The sequence below is a fragment of the Drosophila tropicalis genome, unplaced genomic scaffold, assembly GCF_018151085.1.
Source record: "Drosophila tropicalis isolate 14030-0801.00 unplaced genomic scaffold, ASM1815108v1 contig_878, whole genome shotgun sequence".
Classification (NCBI taxonomy): Eukaryota; Metazoa; Arthropoda; class Insecta; order Diptera; family Drosophilidae; genus Drosophila; species Drosophila tropicalis.
In genome coordinates this window covers 15,221,068-15,240,312 of record NW_027173374.1, presented here as the reverse complement: position 1 = coordinate 15,240,312, position 19,245 = coordinate 15,221,068, and the positions used below count along the sequence as shown (strand labels likewise).

The window sequence follows — 19,245 nt, the reverse complement described above, 5'->3', positions numbered from 1 at the left end:
ACAAAAAAGATAATGCGAGTATTTTTCTTATAATAAAACTAAAATTCAACGATACCAAAAAAGAAGTAAACTATTTGTTCGACCAGGTGTCTCTATATCAGCATTATATGCAGTAATTAACAGTTACCTCAGCTGGGCACGCAATCGCTCCACTGACACCCATTCCAAACGATGTCCCAGGCGGCGCCAGGCCCAGGGTTTGGGGCGCTCGGGTCTAGGTTGGTCGGTCGGTCATTGCCATTGTCTGAGTTTTTAGGGGTGACTTCTTGTTTTAGGCCCGAAACATAAAAAAAAAAGAAAACACACCCTAAAACTAGGCAGACAGACAGACGACATGGTACGAATGTATGTACATGTTATACGCATCTTACCACCAAATTAGAATTAGAATTTTTGTAATATCCCCCGCTCTCCTTTGTTTATGAGCCACCATTAACCACCTTGGCCTGCGCACAGTTCTCTCTGAACGGTCGTTTCGTGTGAACGTCTCATTCTTTGTACGCGCTTCGTTCGTTTCACATCTTTGTTTCTAGCCATTACCTATTATTCCGAGTCTCTAGTTGTTAACAACATCAAAATGCGCACTCAAGTTCTGAGTTTTTGTATAACCATTTTGCTAATTGTTTGCCTTATGTAGGCGTTTGATTTTGGCCCAGTTAACAATTATGACAGCCCTTGCCTCCACTATGTTGGGAAATACCCCGCAAAGAATACGGCGATTGGGCGACAGCCTACAGATGTTGACCAAGGAGGCCCGCAGAGAAGTTGTGCGATGTGAACGTAAGTAAAGATATATCATTACGCTATTAGCCATATATGTATATGCATTGCATCATTATCCAATTGTTTTTCCCCACTAAAAGTATAGTAGAAAAAATATCCATATCCATCATAATATCTCTCTATGTGAAACATTTAGACATCGTTCAATATTTAATAGTACGATTATGATTGATGACTATCAGTATCTTTTGTCTGTATCTATATACAATATGTAGGTACATGTATATATCAGATTTATTGCTTGTAAAGATGTAATAAATTCATGTGAAATATTGCCAGCGGCACAAACAACAGAATTAACTCTGTCAATTTGCATAGACAACGCGTCATCGCCAGTTTCAACATTGAAAACCAGAGACATATGCATATCGAATGGTGAAAGCTATATCACGATATGTGTTCTATGTTGTTTACTTTAGGTTTTCCATTAGGATAGAAGCTTAAATAAATACATATGTTCGGACAGCATATTTTTAATGGAATAGAAAGAAAATATATACATATGATGAAGGAATATATATATGCATATAGCATAGAATAATTTTAAGATAGCTTTTTGCCCTTTTTGTCTCCAATATTTGTACGACATTTGACACATTTAAGTATTAATGCAAACAAAGAGTTACGGAAAAATGAGATATTACAAATTACATCCTTATTTGTTGTTGTTCCTCTATGTGTGTGTTGCCCTGGGGGGGTAACTTCAGCTAAATTTGTAAATGAAGTTTTGTATCAACAAAAAATTTAATACCTAGATGAATGCCTGTCACGCGATAAATGAGTGTGTATTTACATATGCATGTTACATATCTGTGTGGGTGTGTATGAATATTTGGAAAAGTCCTTGAGCCTTGCTGGTACTGCTAATTAAACTAACCTTGAACTGGCAAAAGTGGGCTTTATTTTGAAGGTCATCGCAGATAGTCACTTCCATGGCAAAAGCGAGAAATCCAACCAAGAAAGGATTGCCATTAGAATTTACAATTGGTAAATTTTAGAATGGTTTTTTCTTTCAAAAACAAAAGTCTATTTTTCAGACCTTCTTAAAACATTAAACGATAAGCGACTTGCTGAAAGAAATGCTTTGCCTTATCAGTTCGGTATAAATAACAAAAGTTTTTGTTAGAAGAATTCTCCATATGCACATGTTTTTACTTATATTGCGTATACGACCCCATGAACGAGATGTAGCTTAAAATTCTGAAATTCAACAAGAACAAAATGGCAAACCAACATTAATGTCCCCACCCACAGTTTAGTAAATGAGAAAAAGAGAAAAAAAATACATGAAATACAAAATCAAAACAAAAAACGATAACGAAACAAAAACAAAACAACAATTTGGAGAAATCCAAAAAACAACAATAAATAAAACGAACAAAAATAACAAAGAGAAACCACCTCGCTCATATGAGAAACAGAGAAAAACAGAGAGAGAGAGAAGTGTCTCTCTCTAGCAAAGAATACTGGAGAAGGAGAATTACTATTCGGTCTGATTGGTCTGGTCTGAGGCGACAGTCTCTAAGCAACGGCGACGAGCTGCGGTTGGTTCTTCGATACGGGTTTTGGTCAATTTGTTTGGTTTTTTTTTTGTTTTTTAGTTTTTTTTTTAAATGCGTGTTCCCCGATTTTTTCGTTTCGTTTTTCATATAAACTCAGCGGCGATCTCATTTACATATGCAAAATACATGATATCGAGTTCTAATGCAGATAAAATTACAAAACAAAACAAATATAACCTTGAGTGTAGGAACAGAAAACTTTTCACACAGTTCTATTGAAACTCACTTAATTAGAGAGCACGAAATGGTGTTAATTTTGGCCTGTTTACGTATACGTAATGTAGTCAAGTGTTTTTCAATTCATGTAAATTGATAGCCCCAAAAAACAGAGCACGCAATTTGTGGGGCGGAGAGGAAGAAAAGGAAATTGTTTTCTCTGCTTCTGCATTAATTTCAAATCAATTATATTCAATTATTTTGATCGGTCTAGCAAATAGAAGCGAAGCAAAGAGCAAAAATAACAAGCAAATTTTGTTTGCTTCATTGACTTTTAGGGGCTCAAACAATTGGAAATTGCAACAAAATTTATGAACAACATTAATACATATATCTACATATAGATATCAATCTGTTTCATTCAAATTGTTTATTATTCTTTTAATACATTTTCCGCGCTCTTTTTATGTTTTCCGCTTGTTAGTTCTGGAATATATGTATATACATACATATGTATATATGTATATTTACTTTCGGAGGCCATAAGAACTCGCATAAAAATCAAACAAATGTGAAAAATAACTAAACGAATTTCTAGTTGGATAAAGTCGCCAAATTTCATGTGATGAAAATGTGAAAATAAAATTAGACTTCATGTGAGAGAATTATCAAAAAATAACTAAAACAAAAAAAAAAAACAACACACAGAATAAATTCCCCAATTAATCATGGAGTTAATCAAAAAGTACAAACAGGGAAAGCTAACAACTGGCGATATACGAAATCTGAATAGTATGTTTTATTTATAATATTACTAAATTCCTTTTTTTGATTATAAATAAAAGTCTGTATATATGTGTAAATATTTTCAAAATATGTTGTGGCCCTTCGAATGTATTTTTAGACTCAACCTTCATAACAATGAGAAAAATGACACCAAAACAATGTGAAAGTTGTCGAATAGAGGAAAACTGTCGAAATGTTGTTATTGACAAGAAATATTTTTGATCAATTAAGGCGGATTCGTTCTGCTTGTCCGGCTGTCCATCATGACCGATGAGATGATCATGACTGGCATATAGACATATGTACTGTATATATTCGGTTAGGAGGCATGTCTTCTCTCATCAATAAACTCACAAAAGGCGTTGCAATCATTTGGCAAATATTCTCAAAAACTTGCAGACAACGATTTTAGTAATGAAGATGGCCCTGACATTGCACAGTGGAGCAGAGCAATGAAACCGGTTTTATGGTGTATAGTTTTTTATTAATCAAACCCAAATCCCATTCGAAAGGTGCTAAACTGCCTTTTGGTAATGTGTTAAATTTTGTCAAATATTAAGGCCTATTTTTCTTCTTTTCTTTTTCTTATTATTATTTAAACATTAATTTTTTGCCCACTTTGAATTTGACGTTTCGTTTTGTTTGTGTTCGCCTTAACACCCGGAAAGGGGGGTTTCTGGTTGAAAGTTAATAAACAATTAAACAAGTGGGCAACTGTATGAGTGGATAATGCGCATACGCCATGTGGTCTGCTTTTCATGGCATCAACAAATTGGCCAAAAATCTTAAAAGCACCACAGAAAATAAACTTCCGGGGCTCCTTAGAAGTAAATCAAAAATTAATATTTGTAATAATCGCATTCACCTACCATGTTAATAAGAACGACAGCAAGAGTATATGAAAGTTGATATAAAACTCGTATTAAACACTTGATTCAAACACTTGTTCGGCTATTGGAAAGTGTACATCATGATGTGACCAAAAATGGAGTTTCTACTAGTATATGTGGGCATTCAGCAAGTTTAATTATTAGGTACTAATATATGTTTGGATCAGAAATAGGTATTAGCTTACATTGTAAGTCTGCCGCCCACTTATTGTCAGACTTTAAGTTACAGTATAAAATGTTTTCTTTTTATAGTTTTCACTCCGATATTACGCAATCAGCGTACAATTCTGAGTCTTAAAGCCATATTCAGTTACACAAACTGGCCAAAAAGAGCACAAACAAACGGTGATGAGCTAACGATTATTTGAATATCTCATCGAATAATGGCAATGACATTAGATCTGGCTAACGCTCAGGCCTATATCGACATACATATATATTAATGTTTCTGTTCCGCACTCTGGTGGAGATGTGGGGGCATGATACACCAATTGATGATGTCATTTACATGTGTTTCCCGTTCTCAGGCGTTTCATGCAACTTGAAATATGTACAAACAAATATATGCGTAGTAAATGGCATGAAATGTATGCATATATAAGTATGATTGTATTGTATTGAATCTATATAGACATAAGTGTATTCATCCAAAACACACACACACATTCACACACATAATATTCTATTTAATGCGTTCAAAGCACTGGGAATTGGTTGATGTTTTCTCTATATTTAGTAAAAAATCATCCGCCCATTTAATGGGCAATAAAAATGTGCGAAAAAAATGAAAGCGACACTTTTCTCCAACATTATCGTAATTTTCAAAACAAAAATTACATTTTTGACTTTTGCATTTAATGAAACACAACGAAAAATATATACATATATATACATATGTATACATATGTCAAAAGAACGCGTAGCATCCGAAATGTTGCATCAATTTATGAATTCCTATTGAACAGCAGGCATCACGACGAGACTCGTTAACCCAGCCCCATACAACATTTTAGAATGATATCATACCTCTAATATAAACTTTAAAATCTACATAAACACAGCAAGCCAAACCTGCCACTAATTCACAGCTGTCTTTAGGTAAATTTTATATACAAAGTTCATTCATTCGGGCACCCCAACCAGCATTGTTGTAAACGCCAAATTCCTGTTTTGTCAAGCGTAATAAATGGCAAACAATATATCTCTTAAAGTTTAACCTTGCCAAAAAACTATATACATTATATAATGCCTCTACAGGCGGGGCATGGAATGACCTTTCTTTGAGGAAAACTCTCATAGATACGTCAACTGTGCGTATACATGATATCTCGAAAACTCAATCACATACAAGGAGAGGCATAAATAAAAATTAATGTAATTTGTATTTTTAATAAAGCTTCTATTAATCTCAAAAAAATAGCTGTCGGTGCCTTTTTCAACTTTTCGACGTGATTGTAATGTGAAATTATCCACAATCTACAATTATTATTTCATTGATCACTTCAAGTACTGACAGATAGTAAGACTTCAGTCTATGAAGTAAAGTATTTATTCAGCTTAATTTTGTAACCATAAAACCATTTATAACATAATTATTAATTTTACTTACAATTAATTTTCATTTCGAAAATTCATTTTCAGATATAGTAATATGTCTACTCATACTTGTTGCTGTTTTCTCCATAATTTGGAGCTTTTCGCTGCGGATGTTGTCTAATGATTTCTATGATGGCATTATCAGTCCCAAACTACAATTTCGACGACGCGAAGAGCATTCAAATCAAGAGGTATTCCATAGGGACTTTGCCAGGATACGAGAGTCATTTCGTTATGGCAATAGAAATACCATAGAAAATGATGTCATAACTGAATCTCTAACTACCGAAAGCCGTAAGTAATCTAATAGTTTATAAAATACAAAAGTTAATCAATATTATTGTATAGAAACTTCAATGCCAATCGTTTCGCATATCTATGCGCTGAAGGAGGATCGATCAATTCCAGAACAAAGAATTGCCGAAGAAAATAACACCACAACGGCTACCACGAAATCTCCACAGCCAACTCTAAAGCCTAATCCTGAAGCAGATCTTCAATTTTTGGAGCAAAGTAAGCGCATTTGTCATAACTATGTATAATGACAATTTAACCATTTGCAACCTCTATTTTGATAGTGTCTATTGATATACACACCACAATATGGAGCAGAGGATTAAGTGCTCAGTTTGTTTATGCATTTCCTATATTATCCGAAATTTTGGCCGTTATATGGACAGCAATGTGCTTGATCTTTCGAACGGGCAGCAAAAAGAACTCGTAAGAATTTTTATATGCAGTTATTAATATTTGGTTCAAATGTTTTCTTTGGACACTTAGCGTTTTGCCGCAACCTTGGCGTATTGTAGTTCCATCGATAATAATTTACACCCTGATGAGTTTGGCCAGTGTGGCTTATACGATTGTAACGAATGGACATTTGAAGCGTTTATGTGGCCAGCTGCGTCAAAAGATCACAACTCCAATCAGTTGTGGCGATGCCATTGCCCTGTTGCGTCCCTATATACGCGAACATTATGTCTCCCATGATGTGTACTTGGACCTCTTCCGTGCCAGCTATATAATTGTAATGGTGCTCTGGCTGATGGCTTTAATTATAACAGTGTTGCGCTTCATTTTCGCTGTCGACTTTCAATTGGTCGACATCGATGAAATGTTTGACCAACATCGAGCTGAGGTGCCTCCCCAGATGGTCTCTGTTCAGCCAGTTTATACAGAGATCGTGCAAAACAGTCCACAACATCAGCAGATCGAAACAGGACAGAGACCACGATCCGAAGATGATTATCAGAGTGCCAAGTCTCGATTAAGTGACCTGGCCATGCCGTTGCTTGAGCAGCGGACGAGTTTAGCTTAGAAATCAAATATTTAAATTAATTATGTATACTTAAGCACATATAAGCAATCTCAGGTTTATTTTTATACTAAAATAACTAATATAATGTACAGTGATCATTTATTTGATTTTTGATCGATGTAAGCTTACAACAAGGAACTAGTGCCTCGAAATAAAATGTATAGGTTTATGCTGCCTTCATGTATGTATAGAGGATACTGCGCATATCGAGAATGTTTTGGTTTTTGAACCGAACAGTTGTTGGCGCGTGGAGATGCACTGGTTCCGACTCACAGGTGTAACGCCGTCTATCGATTTCGATTGTTGCGTGGGCGGTCGATAACACAGCTTCATTCCGCTTGCGCTATCGGCTTAGAAACGCGACATAAACAACATTCTCCATTTTTATTAAAACCATTTAGTTAGCTATTATTTTTCAAATGACTCTGTATATGGTGAGATAAACGATGTCCATGCCGGATACTTGAGAGACAAACGCACTTTGGCATAAACAACATTGGGAATTGATATTCAAGGAATTCAAATACAGATAGGTAGAGAAGGATAATTTTGTACAATGACATTGAACGAAAGTGACGCCCACAAGCAACTGGAATTGACGCGCAACTTCCTAGAGCTCTCCCGCAATGAAGACACTTGTTCGGCCCTACGTAGCTCTGATTGCATTCAACTATTGGTGCAGATCCTTCATGGTAATGACGAGGGTTTGGCCACCGCCAGAAAATATGCCGGCCAAGCTCTACATAACATCGTACGCAGCAATGAACGAGAAGTAAAGGTACTTCGGCTGCTGGACCAACTTCTGGACTACTCTAATTTTCTAAGGACGCAGCTGCAAAGTGGTGGAGAGGCCATTGCCGACGATATAGATCGGCACCCCTTGGCTTCTGTGAAGCTGCTGATGAAGGCCAGTTTCGACGAAGAGCATCGGCAAATCATGTGCGAACTAGGTGCCCTAAAGGCTATTCCAAATCTAGTCCATTTGGACCATGCAGTACATGGACCGGCCGCCCGTGAGCAATGCAATTCGTTAAGGAGCTATGCTCTGATGTCCTTGACGAATCTCACTTTTGGCGATGAGAATGTGCACAACAAGTCGTATTTGTGTGGCCAAAGACCGTTTATGGAAGTGCTTATTGCCCAGTTGCATACAGCGCCAGATGAGCTTTTACAGGTTTGTGGATCTACTCTTCCAAGTCTCCAGTTCTTTCTACTTTCTCCATATTCTTTTAGATTGTTGCTGGCGTTTTGCGTAACCTTTCTTGGCGCGCCGATAAGCATATGAAGACTATTTTCAATGAACTCGGAACAGTGACTGCTTTGGCACGGGCTTCCATGCAGAATAAGAACGAGAATACATTAAAAGCCATTCTTTCTGCTCTGTGGAACCTCTCGGCCCATTGCAGCACAAATAAGGCGGAGTACTGCTCCGTCGATGGAGCGTTAGCTTTTTTGGTTGACATGCTCAGCTATGAGGGTCCGAGTAAGACCCTAAAAATAATCGAAAACGCCGGTGGCATCCTTCGTAATGTTTCCAGTCATATAGCTGTTTGCGAAAGCTACCGACAGATCCTTCGGCAGCATAATTGCTTGTCTATCCTGCTGCAGCAGCTGAAATCGGAGAGCCTTACTGTCGTGAGCAATGCCTGCGGAACGCTATGGAACCTCTCAGCTCGCTGTCCTGTGGATCAACAGTTTCTCATAGACCACAACGCCATACCGCTACTTCGATCCCTCATTTCTTCAAAGAATTCCATGATCGCCGAAGGCAGCGCTTCGGCTCTAAAGAACTTGGTGAACTATCGTGCTTCCTTGGAACTATTGTCATCTGCTGATAATACTTCCCTGGAAAAGGAGTCAAACGGTCATGCAGGAACACTACCGCGGCGGTACAGCTCCATGCGGTTAAGCACCAATCCAACGGGGTCTTTAAAGAAAGTTCGACCCACCACAGTGACTACTGGCACCCAAGGATTGTTGCCCCGAAAATGTGAAAGTCGCGAATCGATATACTCGGGTAAATCGGACTCAACAAAATACTCTAGCAAGTCCGACGGGTGTAAGAGTCATTTTGAGATGGTCACGCCAACAGAAGAGCAACCGATTGACTACTCAATGAAATATGTGGAGCATAAGGGACCTCCGACCACTGCAAAACGCTTTGAAATCGACTTGGATCAGCCGACAGACTTCAGTGCCCGATACAAGGAAATTAGAGCGGCTCAGCTTCCACAAATTCCTCCTGCTGAGAATGAGTTGCCAATGGGCAAGACAACCTCTGCTTCAGAGCTGAGAAACGAAAAGGGAATAATTGTAGATCCAGCATCAAAGCAACAACGACTTACACCCGAGGCTGAGACAGAGCCAGGAGAGCGTCCTATTAACTATTGCGAAGAAGGCACACCCGGTAGTTTCAGTCGTTTCGATTCTCTAAATAGTTTGACTGACAAGACTGAAAAGCCTGATCCAAACAAAACACCTGTGAAACCGGCTCCCCCTCCCGCACCAGCTTTGATCACGGACTCGGCCCTGGAAACTCCCTTAATGTTTTCGCGAAGAAGTTCTATGGACTCGCTGGTGGGGAACGGAGAGGATGACGACACCATTGCCTGTGATGACAACGGTTCCGTCATCAGTGAGTATAGTCGGATGCAAAGCGGTGTTATATCGCCCTCAGAGCTGCCAGATTCTCCAACTCAAAGTATGCCACATTCGCCGAAGCGAGAATCCAATCACACAAAATCAGAGCTACATGGACAGCAAGAGGAAATAAAAACAAATAACAATGTATTTGCGGATAAACTTAACAGATTCCACGAGGAAACCACGCCAGCTGTGTTTTCGTGCGCCACCAGCTTGAGTAATCTGAGCATATTGGACGATCAGAATGCAAATCTTTGTCGAGTACAACCCATCGGCAATGATATCAATGGCAACAATGGAGATGCCCCTCGCAGTTACTTCACAGAAGATACACCGGCTCTTCTTTCAAAGGCAGCCAGTAATAGTGATCTGTCCACTTTGTCTATTGCTAATACCGAGGATCAAGAACAGCCTCCGCTGCCAGCTCGAGCCAGATCAGAGGATCCCATTGCAAAGATGCGTTGTGGGGGCACCGGGCCCTTGCCCAGCTATCTGCCCGTAACAGATGAGATGAGCAAATACTATGTAGAGGACAGTCCCTGTGCATTCTCCGTGATATCTGGCTTATCTAATTTAACCGTGGGCTCCGCCAAGGTGGGGCCAGCTCTCAAATTGCCACCACGAATGACTGAGCAAGCGCCAAAGTTGCCACCTCGACGGAGTACATCGCAAGCTGATGTAGAGCCACGCCTTCCGCCCAAGCGCAGTGATTCACTCAGTTCGCTCTCAATGGATTCGGATGAGGACTGCAATTTACTAAGTCAAGTAAGTAAATATTCTTGTAACGATTACGACCATTTATCATTTGGCTTTCGCACTTGTAGGCTATTGCAGCCGGTAGCTGCCGGCTGCCACCAAGTGGAGCAAGCACTAGCAACACCAGTACCAATACCAATCTCAGCATTTTGCCTAAGCTAAATGGACAACGAAGGCATACAGTTAATGGGGCTAAAGCTGAATACAGCTCAGACGACTCTTTGGACGAGGATGATGATGGCGAGTCCAAGTCGTTGTTCGAACAGTGTATATTAAGTGGCATGCACAAATCGAATGACACCCTAGAGATGGACAACGAACAACAAACGCCGCCGCCCCCACCTCCGCTCCCTGCAGCGACACAGACAGGAACAGGGCAAAGCTCCCGGGATCGTTTTGTTAGCAATCAGGTTAAGCAAATTGAATCGATTCTGGCCGGACGGCCTTCCTCCTCTAATCTTAGCTCTAACAACAGCAGCAGCAGTCGATTACCTGCCCATTGGGTGTAATTCGAACTATTTTAATTTTTAATCTATGCGGTAATATTCTTACGGTCTCAATTTTCCTATAGTTCAGATTAAAAATTTGCGCTTAAATTTAACAATTTAAAGAAATGTAAATAATTAGTTGTGGTAGTTGGGATTCAGCAGTCGATATACATGGATATTTTTAAATTAATTTTAGTGGTCAGCTACTTCCCTTTCCTAATCATCTTCTTAGGTTCGTTTTAGCTCAATAGAAATGTTTTCGCGCATTTCGCTCTTTGAAAAACGAGATGGCGAAAATGGCCACTCCCGCGGCTACGACCACAACGAATAACAGGATAAAAAAGATTTTGGCATTGGACATGCCCGGCTTGGGATCCTCTTTGTGCTCGCGGGGTGGTTCGAATGTTTTGGCATTTGGTATGATGTTAGCCCGAGCCATTGTATCCTGGTACTTGCAATCGTAATAGAAATGATAACAAATCTATAAATATTTGAAAGGCTTTTTGAGGTTTTGTTACACCTACCGGCACATCAGAATTTGTGTCGATGTCGAAGAACTTAAAACTGTGTATATCATGATTATCCGACAAGTCACCCGTTGTGGCAGATAGACCAAAATAATACCCTGTAGGCAGTTCGACATTGGTGACCACAAAGCAGTTCTTCCACTCGTTCTTGTTCTCCAAGTCGGTGGATACGGATAATATGTCGTTCTCGTAGCGTATGCTTATAAGTGTTTCATAATCCACATTACGAAAGCGAACTTCACAGCCTGCCAACTGAGTGTGGGTACCATCACGATCATGATCATAGCTCCAGCTGCCATTGTTAACCATGGCACTCAAATATGGATGTTGATGCTGCAGAGAACTAAAGTGAGTATAATTCATCTCGTTAATGTATTGTCACCCACATTATGAGGACCATTGTGATTGCTGTAGGTATCCAATATAACAGCCAGCCCGGAGAAATGGTCTTTGCTGCCAAAAACTGAGCCTGTTTGCATGCGGTCCTTGGTGTACCACAACGCAAAGCCATCACCAAAGAGTTCAGCTCCTTTCCCATGCACTTTGAAAGACACATGCACCTCCCAGTTTCGTGACATGACGGGCTGAGGGAGATTAATTTGAATTAAACTCAACCGGCGTTTTCGTAAACCCCTCCCCCTTTTTATCATACCGCATAGTTCCAAAGGGCACCGCTCTTTGATTGCAGATCGGGCGTCAGTCTTATGTAGTTGCTGGTCACCATTGTATTGCCCAGGAAGTCCCAGTGAGGCAGTATAACGCCAACGCCTGCAAGTTTCGTAATTAGTCATAACACGAATTTTAGTCACTGCGATCGTCATTAGCGATAATATTACCTTGAAATGGACGCACCAAGCTATGTTCGCGCTTCATATAATCTCCGGAGTTGCTGTTGTCACAAGCAACCAAGTTTACGGCTATAACAGCGACAATGTAAGCCAGGACGAGATAGCCACTGTTAATGTGCATCATTGCGGCATGCGAAGGTATCCTTTGTACAAACGAAATTTCTATAAATGTTTTGTAAAATTTTTATTTTTTTTTTTGCAAGACCGCTTGTTTTTAATTAGAGCTGCTCCCAATCACTTATCGATAACAATAAAAAAACCGCGATTATTTCACAGCTGACGGATTGAAAATAAATCTCGCTCGGAACCCTCGCTACTCAAAGATTCAGTTGATGAATGATTCCGATGAAATTGTGGATTGTAGGTAATGATGCTGTTAGACGGCTGCTGCTTGGAATACGATTTCTTATCCGTGATTTTTACAGTCAGATAAAACTCAGTTACAATATCTACGAACCATAGTATAGTTAGTTATTAATTTTTTTTTTTGTTTATTAAGTTACTTTCCAGCTCTTGCTGAATGGAAGATTTATTTGGCCTCCCCGATCTTGAGGGTTAATGCCAACGCCAATGCAGTAATTGAGAGTTACAAAATTGAAAGAATAGAAAGAAATTTTACAATTATGTGTTTTGTCGATTTGTAGACGTTGTTATCGATTTTTTTTCTTTATCGATGCTCTCATCACTAATGATAAAAACATATGGTTGTTACTTTTGATGATATATTATTGTTTTGGTTAGTATGTTTTTAGTTCATAAATCAATGTTAGCTAATCTTGCGAATGATGTTAATAATTTATAGTTGTTAATTGGCTCCTCAGCGAGAAACTAATAAATGTTATTGTATCGTAGTAGGTTTGGAAATTTATTTCTTATGAGCGTAAATTTGGTGCATTTTAATAATAAGTGGGATACATATCTTCTTTTATATTGCAGGTGTCACATAAATCACTGTTGTTTATATTATATTTTATAAAGTGTATGTTTGTCGAATGCATGTCCGCTTAGGATTCTTATTAATTGTTTTATTTTCAAGGAATGGAAGGATGCTTTTTTATGGAACCATGGAGCCGACGAAACAAAGGGAAATAACAAACAATAACCTCTGTTTCTTTCGAAGCAAAAAGCATACTCATATTCCCAGTCAGATTTAATTTTGTTATATAAATTATTAATCGCGTCATTTATAGGCCATCTTGCTGAGATAAGGACTCGATTCGTTCTAGCGTTCTTTGCTGCAGCGTCCACTTGGTCGTTTTCTTGTATGTCGACGTGGCTTGGTACATATGTGGTGGATTTCAATACTGGTTAAAATAATTTCATCTACTTTTTCAAAATATCTGAAGCTAAGCAGTTGTCGCTGTGTTTTTTGTTTAAGGACTGAATGGACACCAAGCTGTCTGTTAGAATAGCAATTTTTTGAAAATGATTTTCAATTGCAGTCTATTGCTTTTCCTATAGCAATAAGTTCTGCGGTCAACGATGATCTCTTGGACCCTGTATAAAAGCTTTTAGTGGTGTTTGAATTTGTGTGTGTAAAGGCACTGTCTGTTAATGTTAATATTTGCTATATTGTCGAATATATCTTTATACTCAATATATACTTTTCCATATCTAGTGTTTTTAGCCATAAAATTGTTAGATAATAAATTGGCTGCTGGAAACCCAAAAGCAAAAATTTTGGCAATTTCTTTTGCTGTTGTAAATTTCATTCTGTATTCAGCTGGCAATTCCGCAGCTAGCTGATATATAATGTTTATAGGTGTAGATCTAATAAGGCCCAAACATTTTGGGTTTTAATGCTATTAATTGCTGCTTTGGACAAAGATGCAAATGATGATCATGCATATTCGTATTTAGGTCTGACAAAAGCTTTGAAGAAATTAAGGGCTTTGGATGGATGAACTCCGAACCTACAACCGCTCAACATCTGTAGAAAAATATTAGACTTATTACCGTTGAAGTGCATAACTGAAGATTTCCTGGCGTTAAGTGATAGGTTTATCATGCGTTTCTAGCCGTCATCTTGGCATCAAAAAAAGTTAGGGTCATCTAAGGATGCAGGACATGAAATTTTCTGCAAAGGTCCTTTTTTCCACCTATTTGAAGGACATTCCAGGACATGGTAACGTCAGTCGACGCGCATGAGCAAGGACTTTCATCTGGCATAAGGACATCCCGCTCATCCTTAAAACTACCGAGTTTTGAGCACTTTTCTGTTTATTTAACTTGTAATTTTTTCCAAGTCCCAAATTGAAGCAAAAGTTCAAAAAAATCTAGAAAAAATACAAAATTTTTAATATCTCAGCTCTCCGCAGGACAATCGGGATGTCCTTTGCACCAACGATAGTCCTCAATGATTGGAATGTTTGGGCACCACTTTCGTCCTGATCCTGCAAAGGACTCGCGACTTAATTAACATTTTTTCATAAACAAAACTATCCTTTTATCTCAGCTCCCAAAAAGACATTCCAGGATCTAAGAGTGTCAGTCGATGTGGATCATCAAGGACTACAATCTGACCAAAGGACATCCTGATCGTCCTTTAAATGACCGAGTTAGAAAGACATTTGTAGTTTTTTGTCCGTTTTTTGCCATTTTTCTGACCTCCCCCTTACAAAATTTCGAGCAATATTTTTGGAAGGATATTGATAATCCTTGAATGCAGATCGATAGTCCTTATCCTGGAGGCTCCAAAAAAGGATGTCCTGGCGAAATCGATCAATGTTCTGCCGAGATATGGCCTCGAGAAAATTATCCTTTTTACGTTTTTTAGCTCTAGAATCCACAAATCCTGGCGCAGGACGAAAGGACATGGTTTCCTAGAAAGTCCTTGATGATCTCTATCGATTGGCATCAAAAAAACTTGGGGTCGCCTAAGGATGCAGGACATGAAATTTTCTGAAAAGGACCTTTTTTTGCAGATATTTGAAGGACATTCCAGGACATGGTGACGTCAGTCGACGCGCATGAGCAAGGACTTTCATCTGGCCCAAGGACATCCCGCTCATCCTTAAAACTACCGAGTTTTGAGCACTTTTCTGTTTATTTGACTTGTAATTTTTTCCAAGTCCCAAATTTAATGCAATTTTTTCTAAGTCCCAAATTAAAGCAAAGAATCAAAAAATCTGGAGAAAACTACAAAATCCTTAATATCTCAGCTCTCCGCAGGACTATCGGGATGTCCTTTGCACCAACAGTAGTCCTCAATGATTGGAATGTTTGGCCACCACTTTCGTCCTGATCCTTCAAAGGACTCCCGAGATAATTCCTATTTTGTCATAATTAAAAAAGTCCTTTTATCTCAGCTCCCAAAAGGACATTCCAGGATCTGATAGTGTCAGTCGATGCCGATCAACAAGGACTGCAGTCTGACCAAAGGACATCCTGATCGTCCTTGAAATGGCTGAGTAATAAGGATATTTCTTGTATTTTTGTCATTTTTGGCCATTTTTCTGACTCTCCCCCTTACAAAAATTCGAGCAATATTTTTGGAAGGATATTGATAATCCTTGAATGCAGATCGATAGTCCTTATCCTGGAGGCTCCAAAAAAAAAATGTCCTGGCGAAATCGATCAATGTCCTGCCGAGATATGGCCTCGAGAAAATTATCCTTTTTACGTTTTTTAGCTCTAGAATCCACAAATCCTGGCGCAGGACGAAAGGACATGGTTTCCTAGAAAGTCCTTGATGATCTCTATCGATTGGCATCAAAAAATCTTGGGGTCGTCTAAGGATGCAGGACATGAAATTTCCTGAAAAGGACCTTTTTTTGCAGATATTTGAAGGACATTCCAGGACATGGTAACGTCAGTCGACGCGCATGAGCAAGGACTTTCATCTGGCCCAAGGACATCCCGCTCATCCTTAAAACTACCGAGTTTTGAGCACTTTTCTGTTTATTTGACTTGTAATTTTTTCCAAGTCCCAAATTTAATGCAATTTTTTCTAAGTCCCAAATTAAAGCAAAGAATCAAAAAATCTGGAGAAAACTACAAAATCCTTAATATCTCAGCTCTCCGCAGGACTATCGGGATGTCCTTTGCACCAACAGTAGTCCTCAATGATTGGAATGTTTGGCCACCACTTTCGTCCTGATCCTTCAAAGGACTCCCGAGATAATTCCTATTTTGTCATAATTAAAAAAGTCTTTTTATCTCAGCTCCCAAAAGGACATTCCAGGATCTGATAGTGTCAGTCGATGCGGATCAACAAGGACTGCAGTCTGACCAAAGGACATCCTGATCGTCCTTGAAATGGCTGAGTAATAAGGATATTTCTTGTATTTTTGCGATTTTTGGCCATTTTTCTGACTCTCCCCCTTACAAAAATTCGAGCAATATTTTTGGAAGGATAATGGAAATCGTTGAACGCAGATCGATGGTCCTGATCCTGGAGGCTCCAAAAAAGTGTGTCCTGGTGGAATCGAACAATGTCCTGCCGAGATATGGCCTCGAGAAAATTATCCCTTTTACGTTTTTTAGCTCTAGAATCCACAAATCCTGGCGCAGGACGAAAGGACATGGTTTCCTAGAAAGTGCTTGATGATCTCTATCGATTGGCATCAAAAAAACTTGGGGTCGTCTAAGGATGCAGGACATGAAATTTTCTGAAAAGGACCTTTTTTTGCAGATATTTGAAGGACATTCCAGGACATGGTAACGTCAGTCGACGCGCATGAGCAAGGACTTTCATCTGGCCCAAGGACATCCCGCTCATCCTTAAAACTACCGAGTTTTGAGCACTTTTCTGTTTATTTGACTTGTAATTTTTTCCAAGTCCCAAATTTAATGCAATTTTTTCTAAGTCCCAAATTAAAGCAAAGAATCAAAAAATCTGGAGAAAACTACAAAATCCTTAATATCTCAGCTCTCCGCAGGACTATCGGGATGTCCTTTGCACCAACAGTAGTCCTCAATGATTGGAATGTTTGGCCACCACTTTCGTCCTGATCCTTCAAAGGACTCCCGAGATAATTCCTATTTTGTCATAATTAAAAAAGTCTTTTTATCTCAGCTCCCAAAAGGACATTCCAGGATCTGATAGTGTCAGTCGATGCGGATCAACAAGGACTGCAGTCTGACCAAAGGACATCCTGATCGTCCTTGAAATGGCTGAGTAATAAGGATATTTCTTGTATTTTTGCGATTTTTGGCCATTTTTCTGACTCTCCCCCTTACAAAAATTCGAGCAATATTTTTGGAAGGATAATGGAAATCGTTGAACGCAGATCGATGGTCCTGATCCTGGAGGCTCCAAAAAAGTGTGTCCTGGTGGAATCGAACAATGTCCTGCCGAGATATGGCCTCGAGAAAATGATCCTTTTTACGTTTTTTAGCTCTAGAATCCACAAATCCTGGCGCAGGACGAAAGGACATGGTTTCCTAGAAAGTCCTTGATGATCTCTATCGATTGGCATCAAAAAAACTTGGGGTCGTCTAAGGATGCAGGACATGAAATTTTCCGAAAAGGACCTTTTTTTGCAGATATTTGAAGGACATTCCAGGACATGGTAACGTCAGTCGACGCGCATGAGCAAGGACTTTCATCTGGCCCAAGGACATCCCGCTCATCCTTAAAACTACCGAGCTTTGAGCACTTTTCTGTTTATTTGACTTGTAATTTTTTCCAAGTCCCAAATTTAATGCAATTTTTTCTAAGTCCCAAATTAAAGCAAAGAATCAAAAAATCTGGAGAAAACTACAAAATCCTTAATATCTCAGCTCTCCGCAGGACTATCGGGATGTCCTTTGCACCAACAGTAGTCCTCAATGATTGGAATGTTTGGCCACCACTTTCGTCCTGATCCTTCAAAGGACTCCCGAGATAATTCCTATTTTGTCATAATTAAAAAAGTCCTTTTATCTCAGCTCCCAAAAGGACATTCCAGGATCTGATAGTGTCAGTCGATGCGGATCAACAAGGACTGCAGTCTGACCAAAGGACATCCTGATCGTCCTTGAAATGGCTGAGTAATAAGGATATTTCTTGTATTTTTGCGATTTTTGGCCATTTTTCTGACTCTCCCCCTTACAAAAATTTGAGCAATATTTTTGGAAGGATATTGATAATCCTTGAATGCAGATCGATAGTCCTTATCCTGGAGGCTCCAAAAAAAAATGTCCTGGCGAAATCGATCAATGTCCTGCCGAGATATGGCCTCGAGAAAATTATCCTTTTTACGTTTTTTAGCTCTAGAATCCACAAATCCTGGCGCAGGACGAAAGGACATGGTTTCCTAGAAAGTCCTTGACGATCTCTATCGATTGGCATCAAAAAAACTTGGGGTCGTCTAAGGATGCAGGACATGAAATTTCTGAAAAGGACCTTTTTTTGCAGATATTTGAAGGACATTCCAGGACATGGTGACGTCAGTCGACGCGCATGAGCAAGGACTTTCATCTGGCCCAAGGACATCCCGCTCATCCTTAAAACTACCGAGTTTTGAGCACTTTTCTGTTTATTTGACTTGTAATTTTTTCCAAGTCCCAAATTTAATGCAATTTTTTCTAAGTCCCAAATTAAAGCAAAGAATCAAAAAATCTGGAGAAAACTACAAAATCCTTAATATCTCAGCTCTCCGCAGGACTATCGGGATGTCCTTTGCACCAACAGTAGTCCTCAATGATTGGAATGTTTGGCCACCACTTTCGTCCTGATCCTTCAAAGGACTCCCGAGATAATTCCTATTTTGTCATAATTAAAAAAGTCCTTTTATCTCAGCTCCCAAAAGGACATTCCAGGATCTGATAGTGTCAGTCGATGCCGATCAACAAGGACTGCAGTCTGACCAAAGGACATCCTGATCGTCCTTGAAATGGCTGAGTAATAAGGATATTTCTTGTATTTTTGCGATTTTTGGCCATTTTTCTGACTCTCCCCCTTACAAAA

At 39.2% G+C, this 19,245-nt stretch overlaps 3 protein-coding genes and 1 long non-coding RNA gene across 7 annotated transcripts; 3 read left to right on the top strand and 1 right to left on the bottom strand.

The window, feature by feature from the left end:
* Positions 1-478: 478 nt before the first annotated feature.
* LOC137584922 (uncharacterized) lies at positions 479-7,260 on the top strand. Of its 2 annotated transcripts, none has more exons than XM_068300521.1 (5): positions 479-780; positions 5,819-6,067; positions 6,122-6,286; positions 6,352-6,493; positions 6,554-7,260. In XM_068300521.1, the coding sequence occupies exons 1-5, from the start codon at positions 666-668 to the stop codon at positions 7,089-7,091; spliced, it is 1,209 nt and encodes a 402-aa protein (XP_068156622.1). In that variant the 5' UTR covers positions 479-665; the 3' UTR covers positions 7,092-7,260. The 2 variants fall into 2 exon arrangements, with proteins under 2 accessions (XP_068156622.1, XP_068156623.1); XM_068300522.1 differs by lacking the exon at positions 479-780 and adding an exon at positions 3,002-3,293.
* Positions 7,261-7,417: 157 nt separating this feature from the next.
* Apc2 (Adenomatous polyposis coli 2) lies at positions 7,418-11,104 on the top strand. The gene is made up of 3 exons (XM_068300155.1): positions 7,418-8,265; positions 8,325-10,499; positions 10,559-11,104. The coding sequence occupies exons 1-3, from the start codon at positions 7,648-7,650 to the stop codon at positions 10,997-10,999; spliced, it is 3,234 nt and encodes a 1,077-aa protein (XP_068156256.1). The 5' UTR covers positions 7,418-7,647; the 3' UTR covers positions 11,000-11,104.
* LOC137584647 (vesicular integral-membrane protein VIP36) lies at positions 10,990-12,612 on the bottom strand. 2 transcript variants are annotated; one of them, XM_068300157.1, is made up of 5 exons: positions 12,342-12,612; positions 12,158-12,273; positions 11,892-12,089; positions 11,503-11,838; positions 10,990-11,423 (listed from the first exon to the last, which is right to left on the bottom strand). In XM_068300157.1, the coding sequence occupies exons 1-5, from the start codon at positions 12,475-12,477 to the stop codon at positions 11,223-11,225; spliced, it is 987 nt and encodes a 328-aa protein (XP_068156258.1). In that variant the 5' UTR covers positions 12,478-12,612; the 3' UTR covers positions 10,990-11,222. The 2 variants fall into 2 exon arrangements, with proteins under 2 accessions (XP_068156258.1, XP_068156257.1); XM_068300156.1 differs by having other exon boundaries at positions 10,990-11,429; positions 12,342-12,610.
* Positions 12,613-13,029: 417 nt separating this feature from the next.
* LOC137585193 (uncharacterized) lies at positions 13,030-13,952 on the top strand. 2 transcript variants are annotated; one of them, XR_011033527.1, is made up of 3 exons: positions 13,030-13,089; positions 13,290-13,332; positions 13,390-13,952. It is a non-coding gene; the product is annotated as an uncharacterized lncRNA (long non-coding RNA). The 2 variants fall into 2 exon arrangements; XR_011033526.1 differs by lacking the exon at positions 13,030-13,089 and having other exon boundaries at positions 13,218-13,332.
* The last annotated feature ends 5,293 nt before the right edge of the window (positions 13,953-19,245 follow it).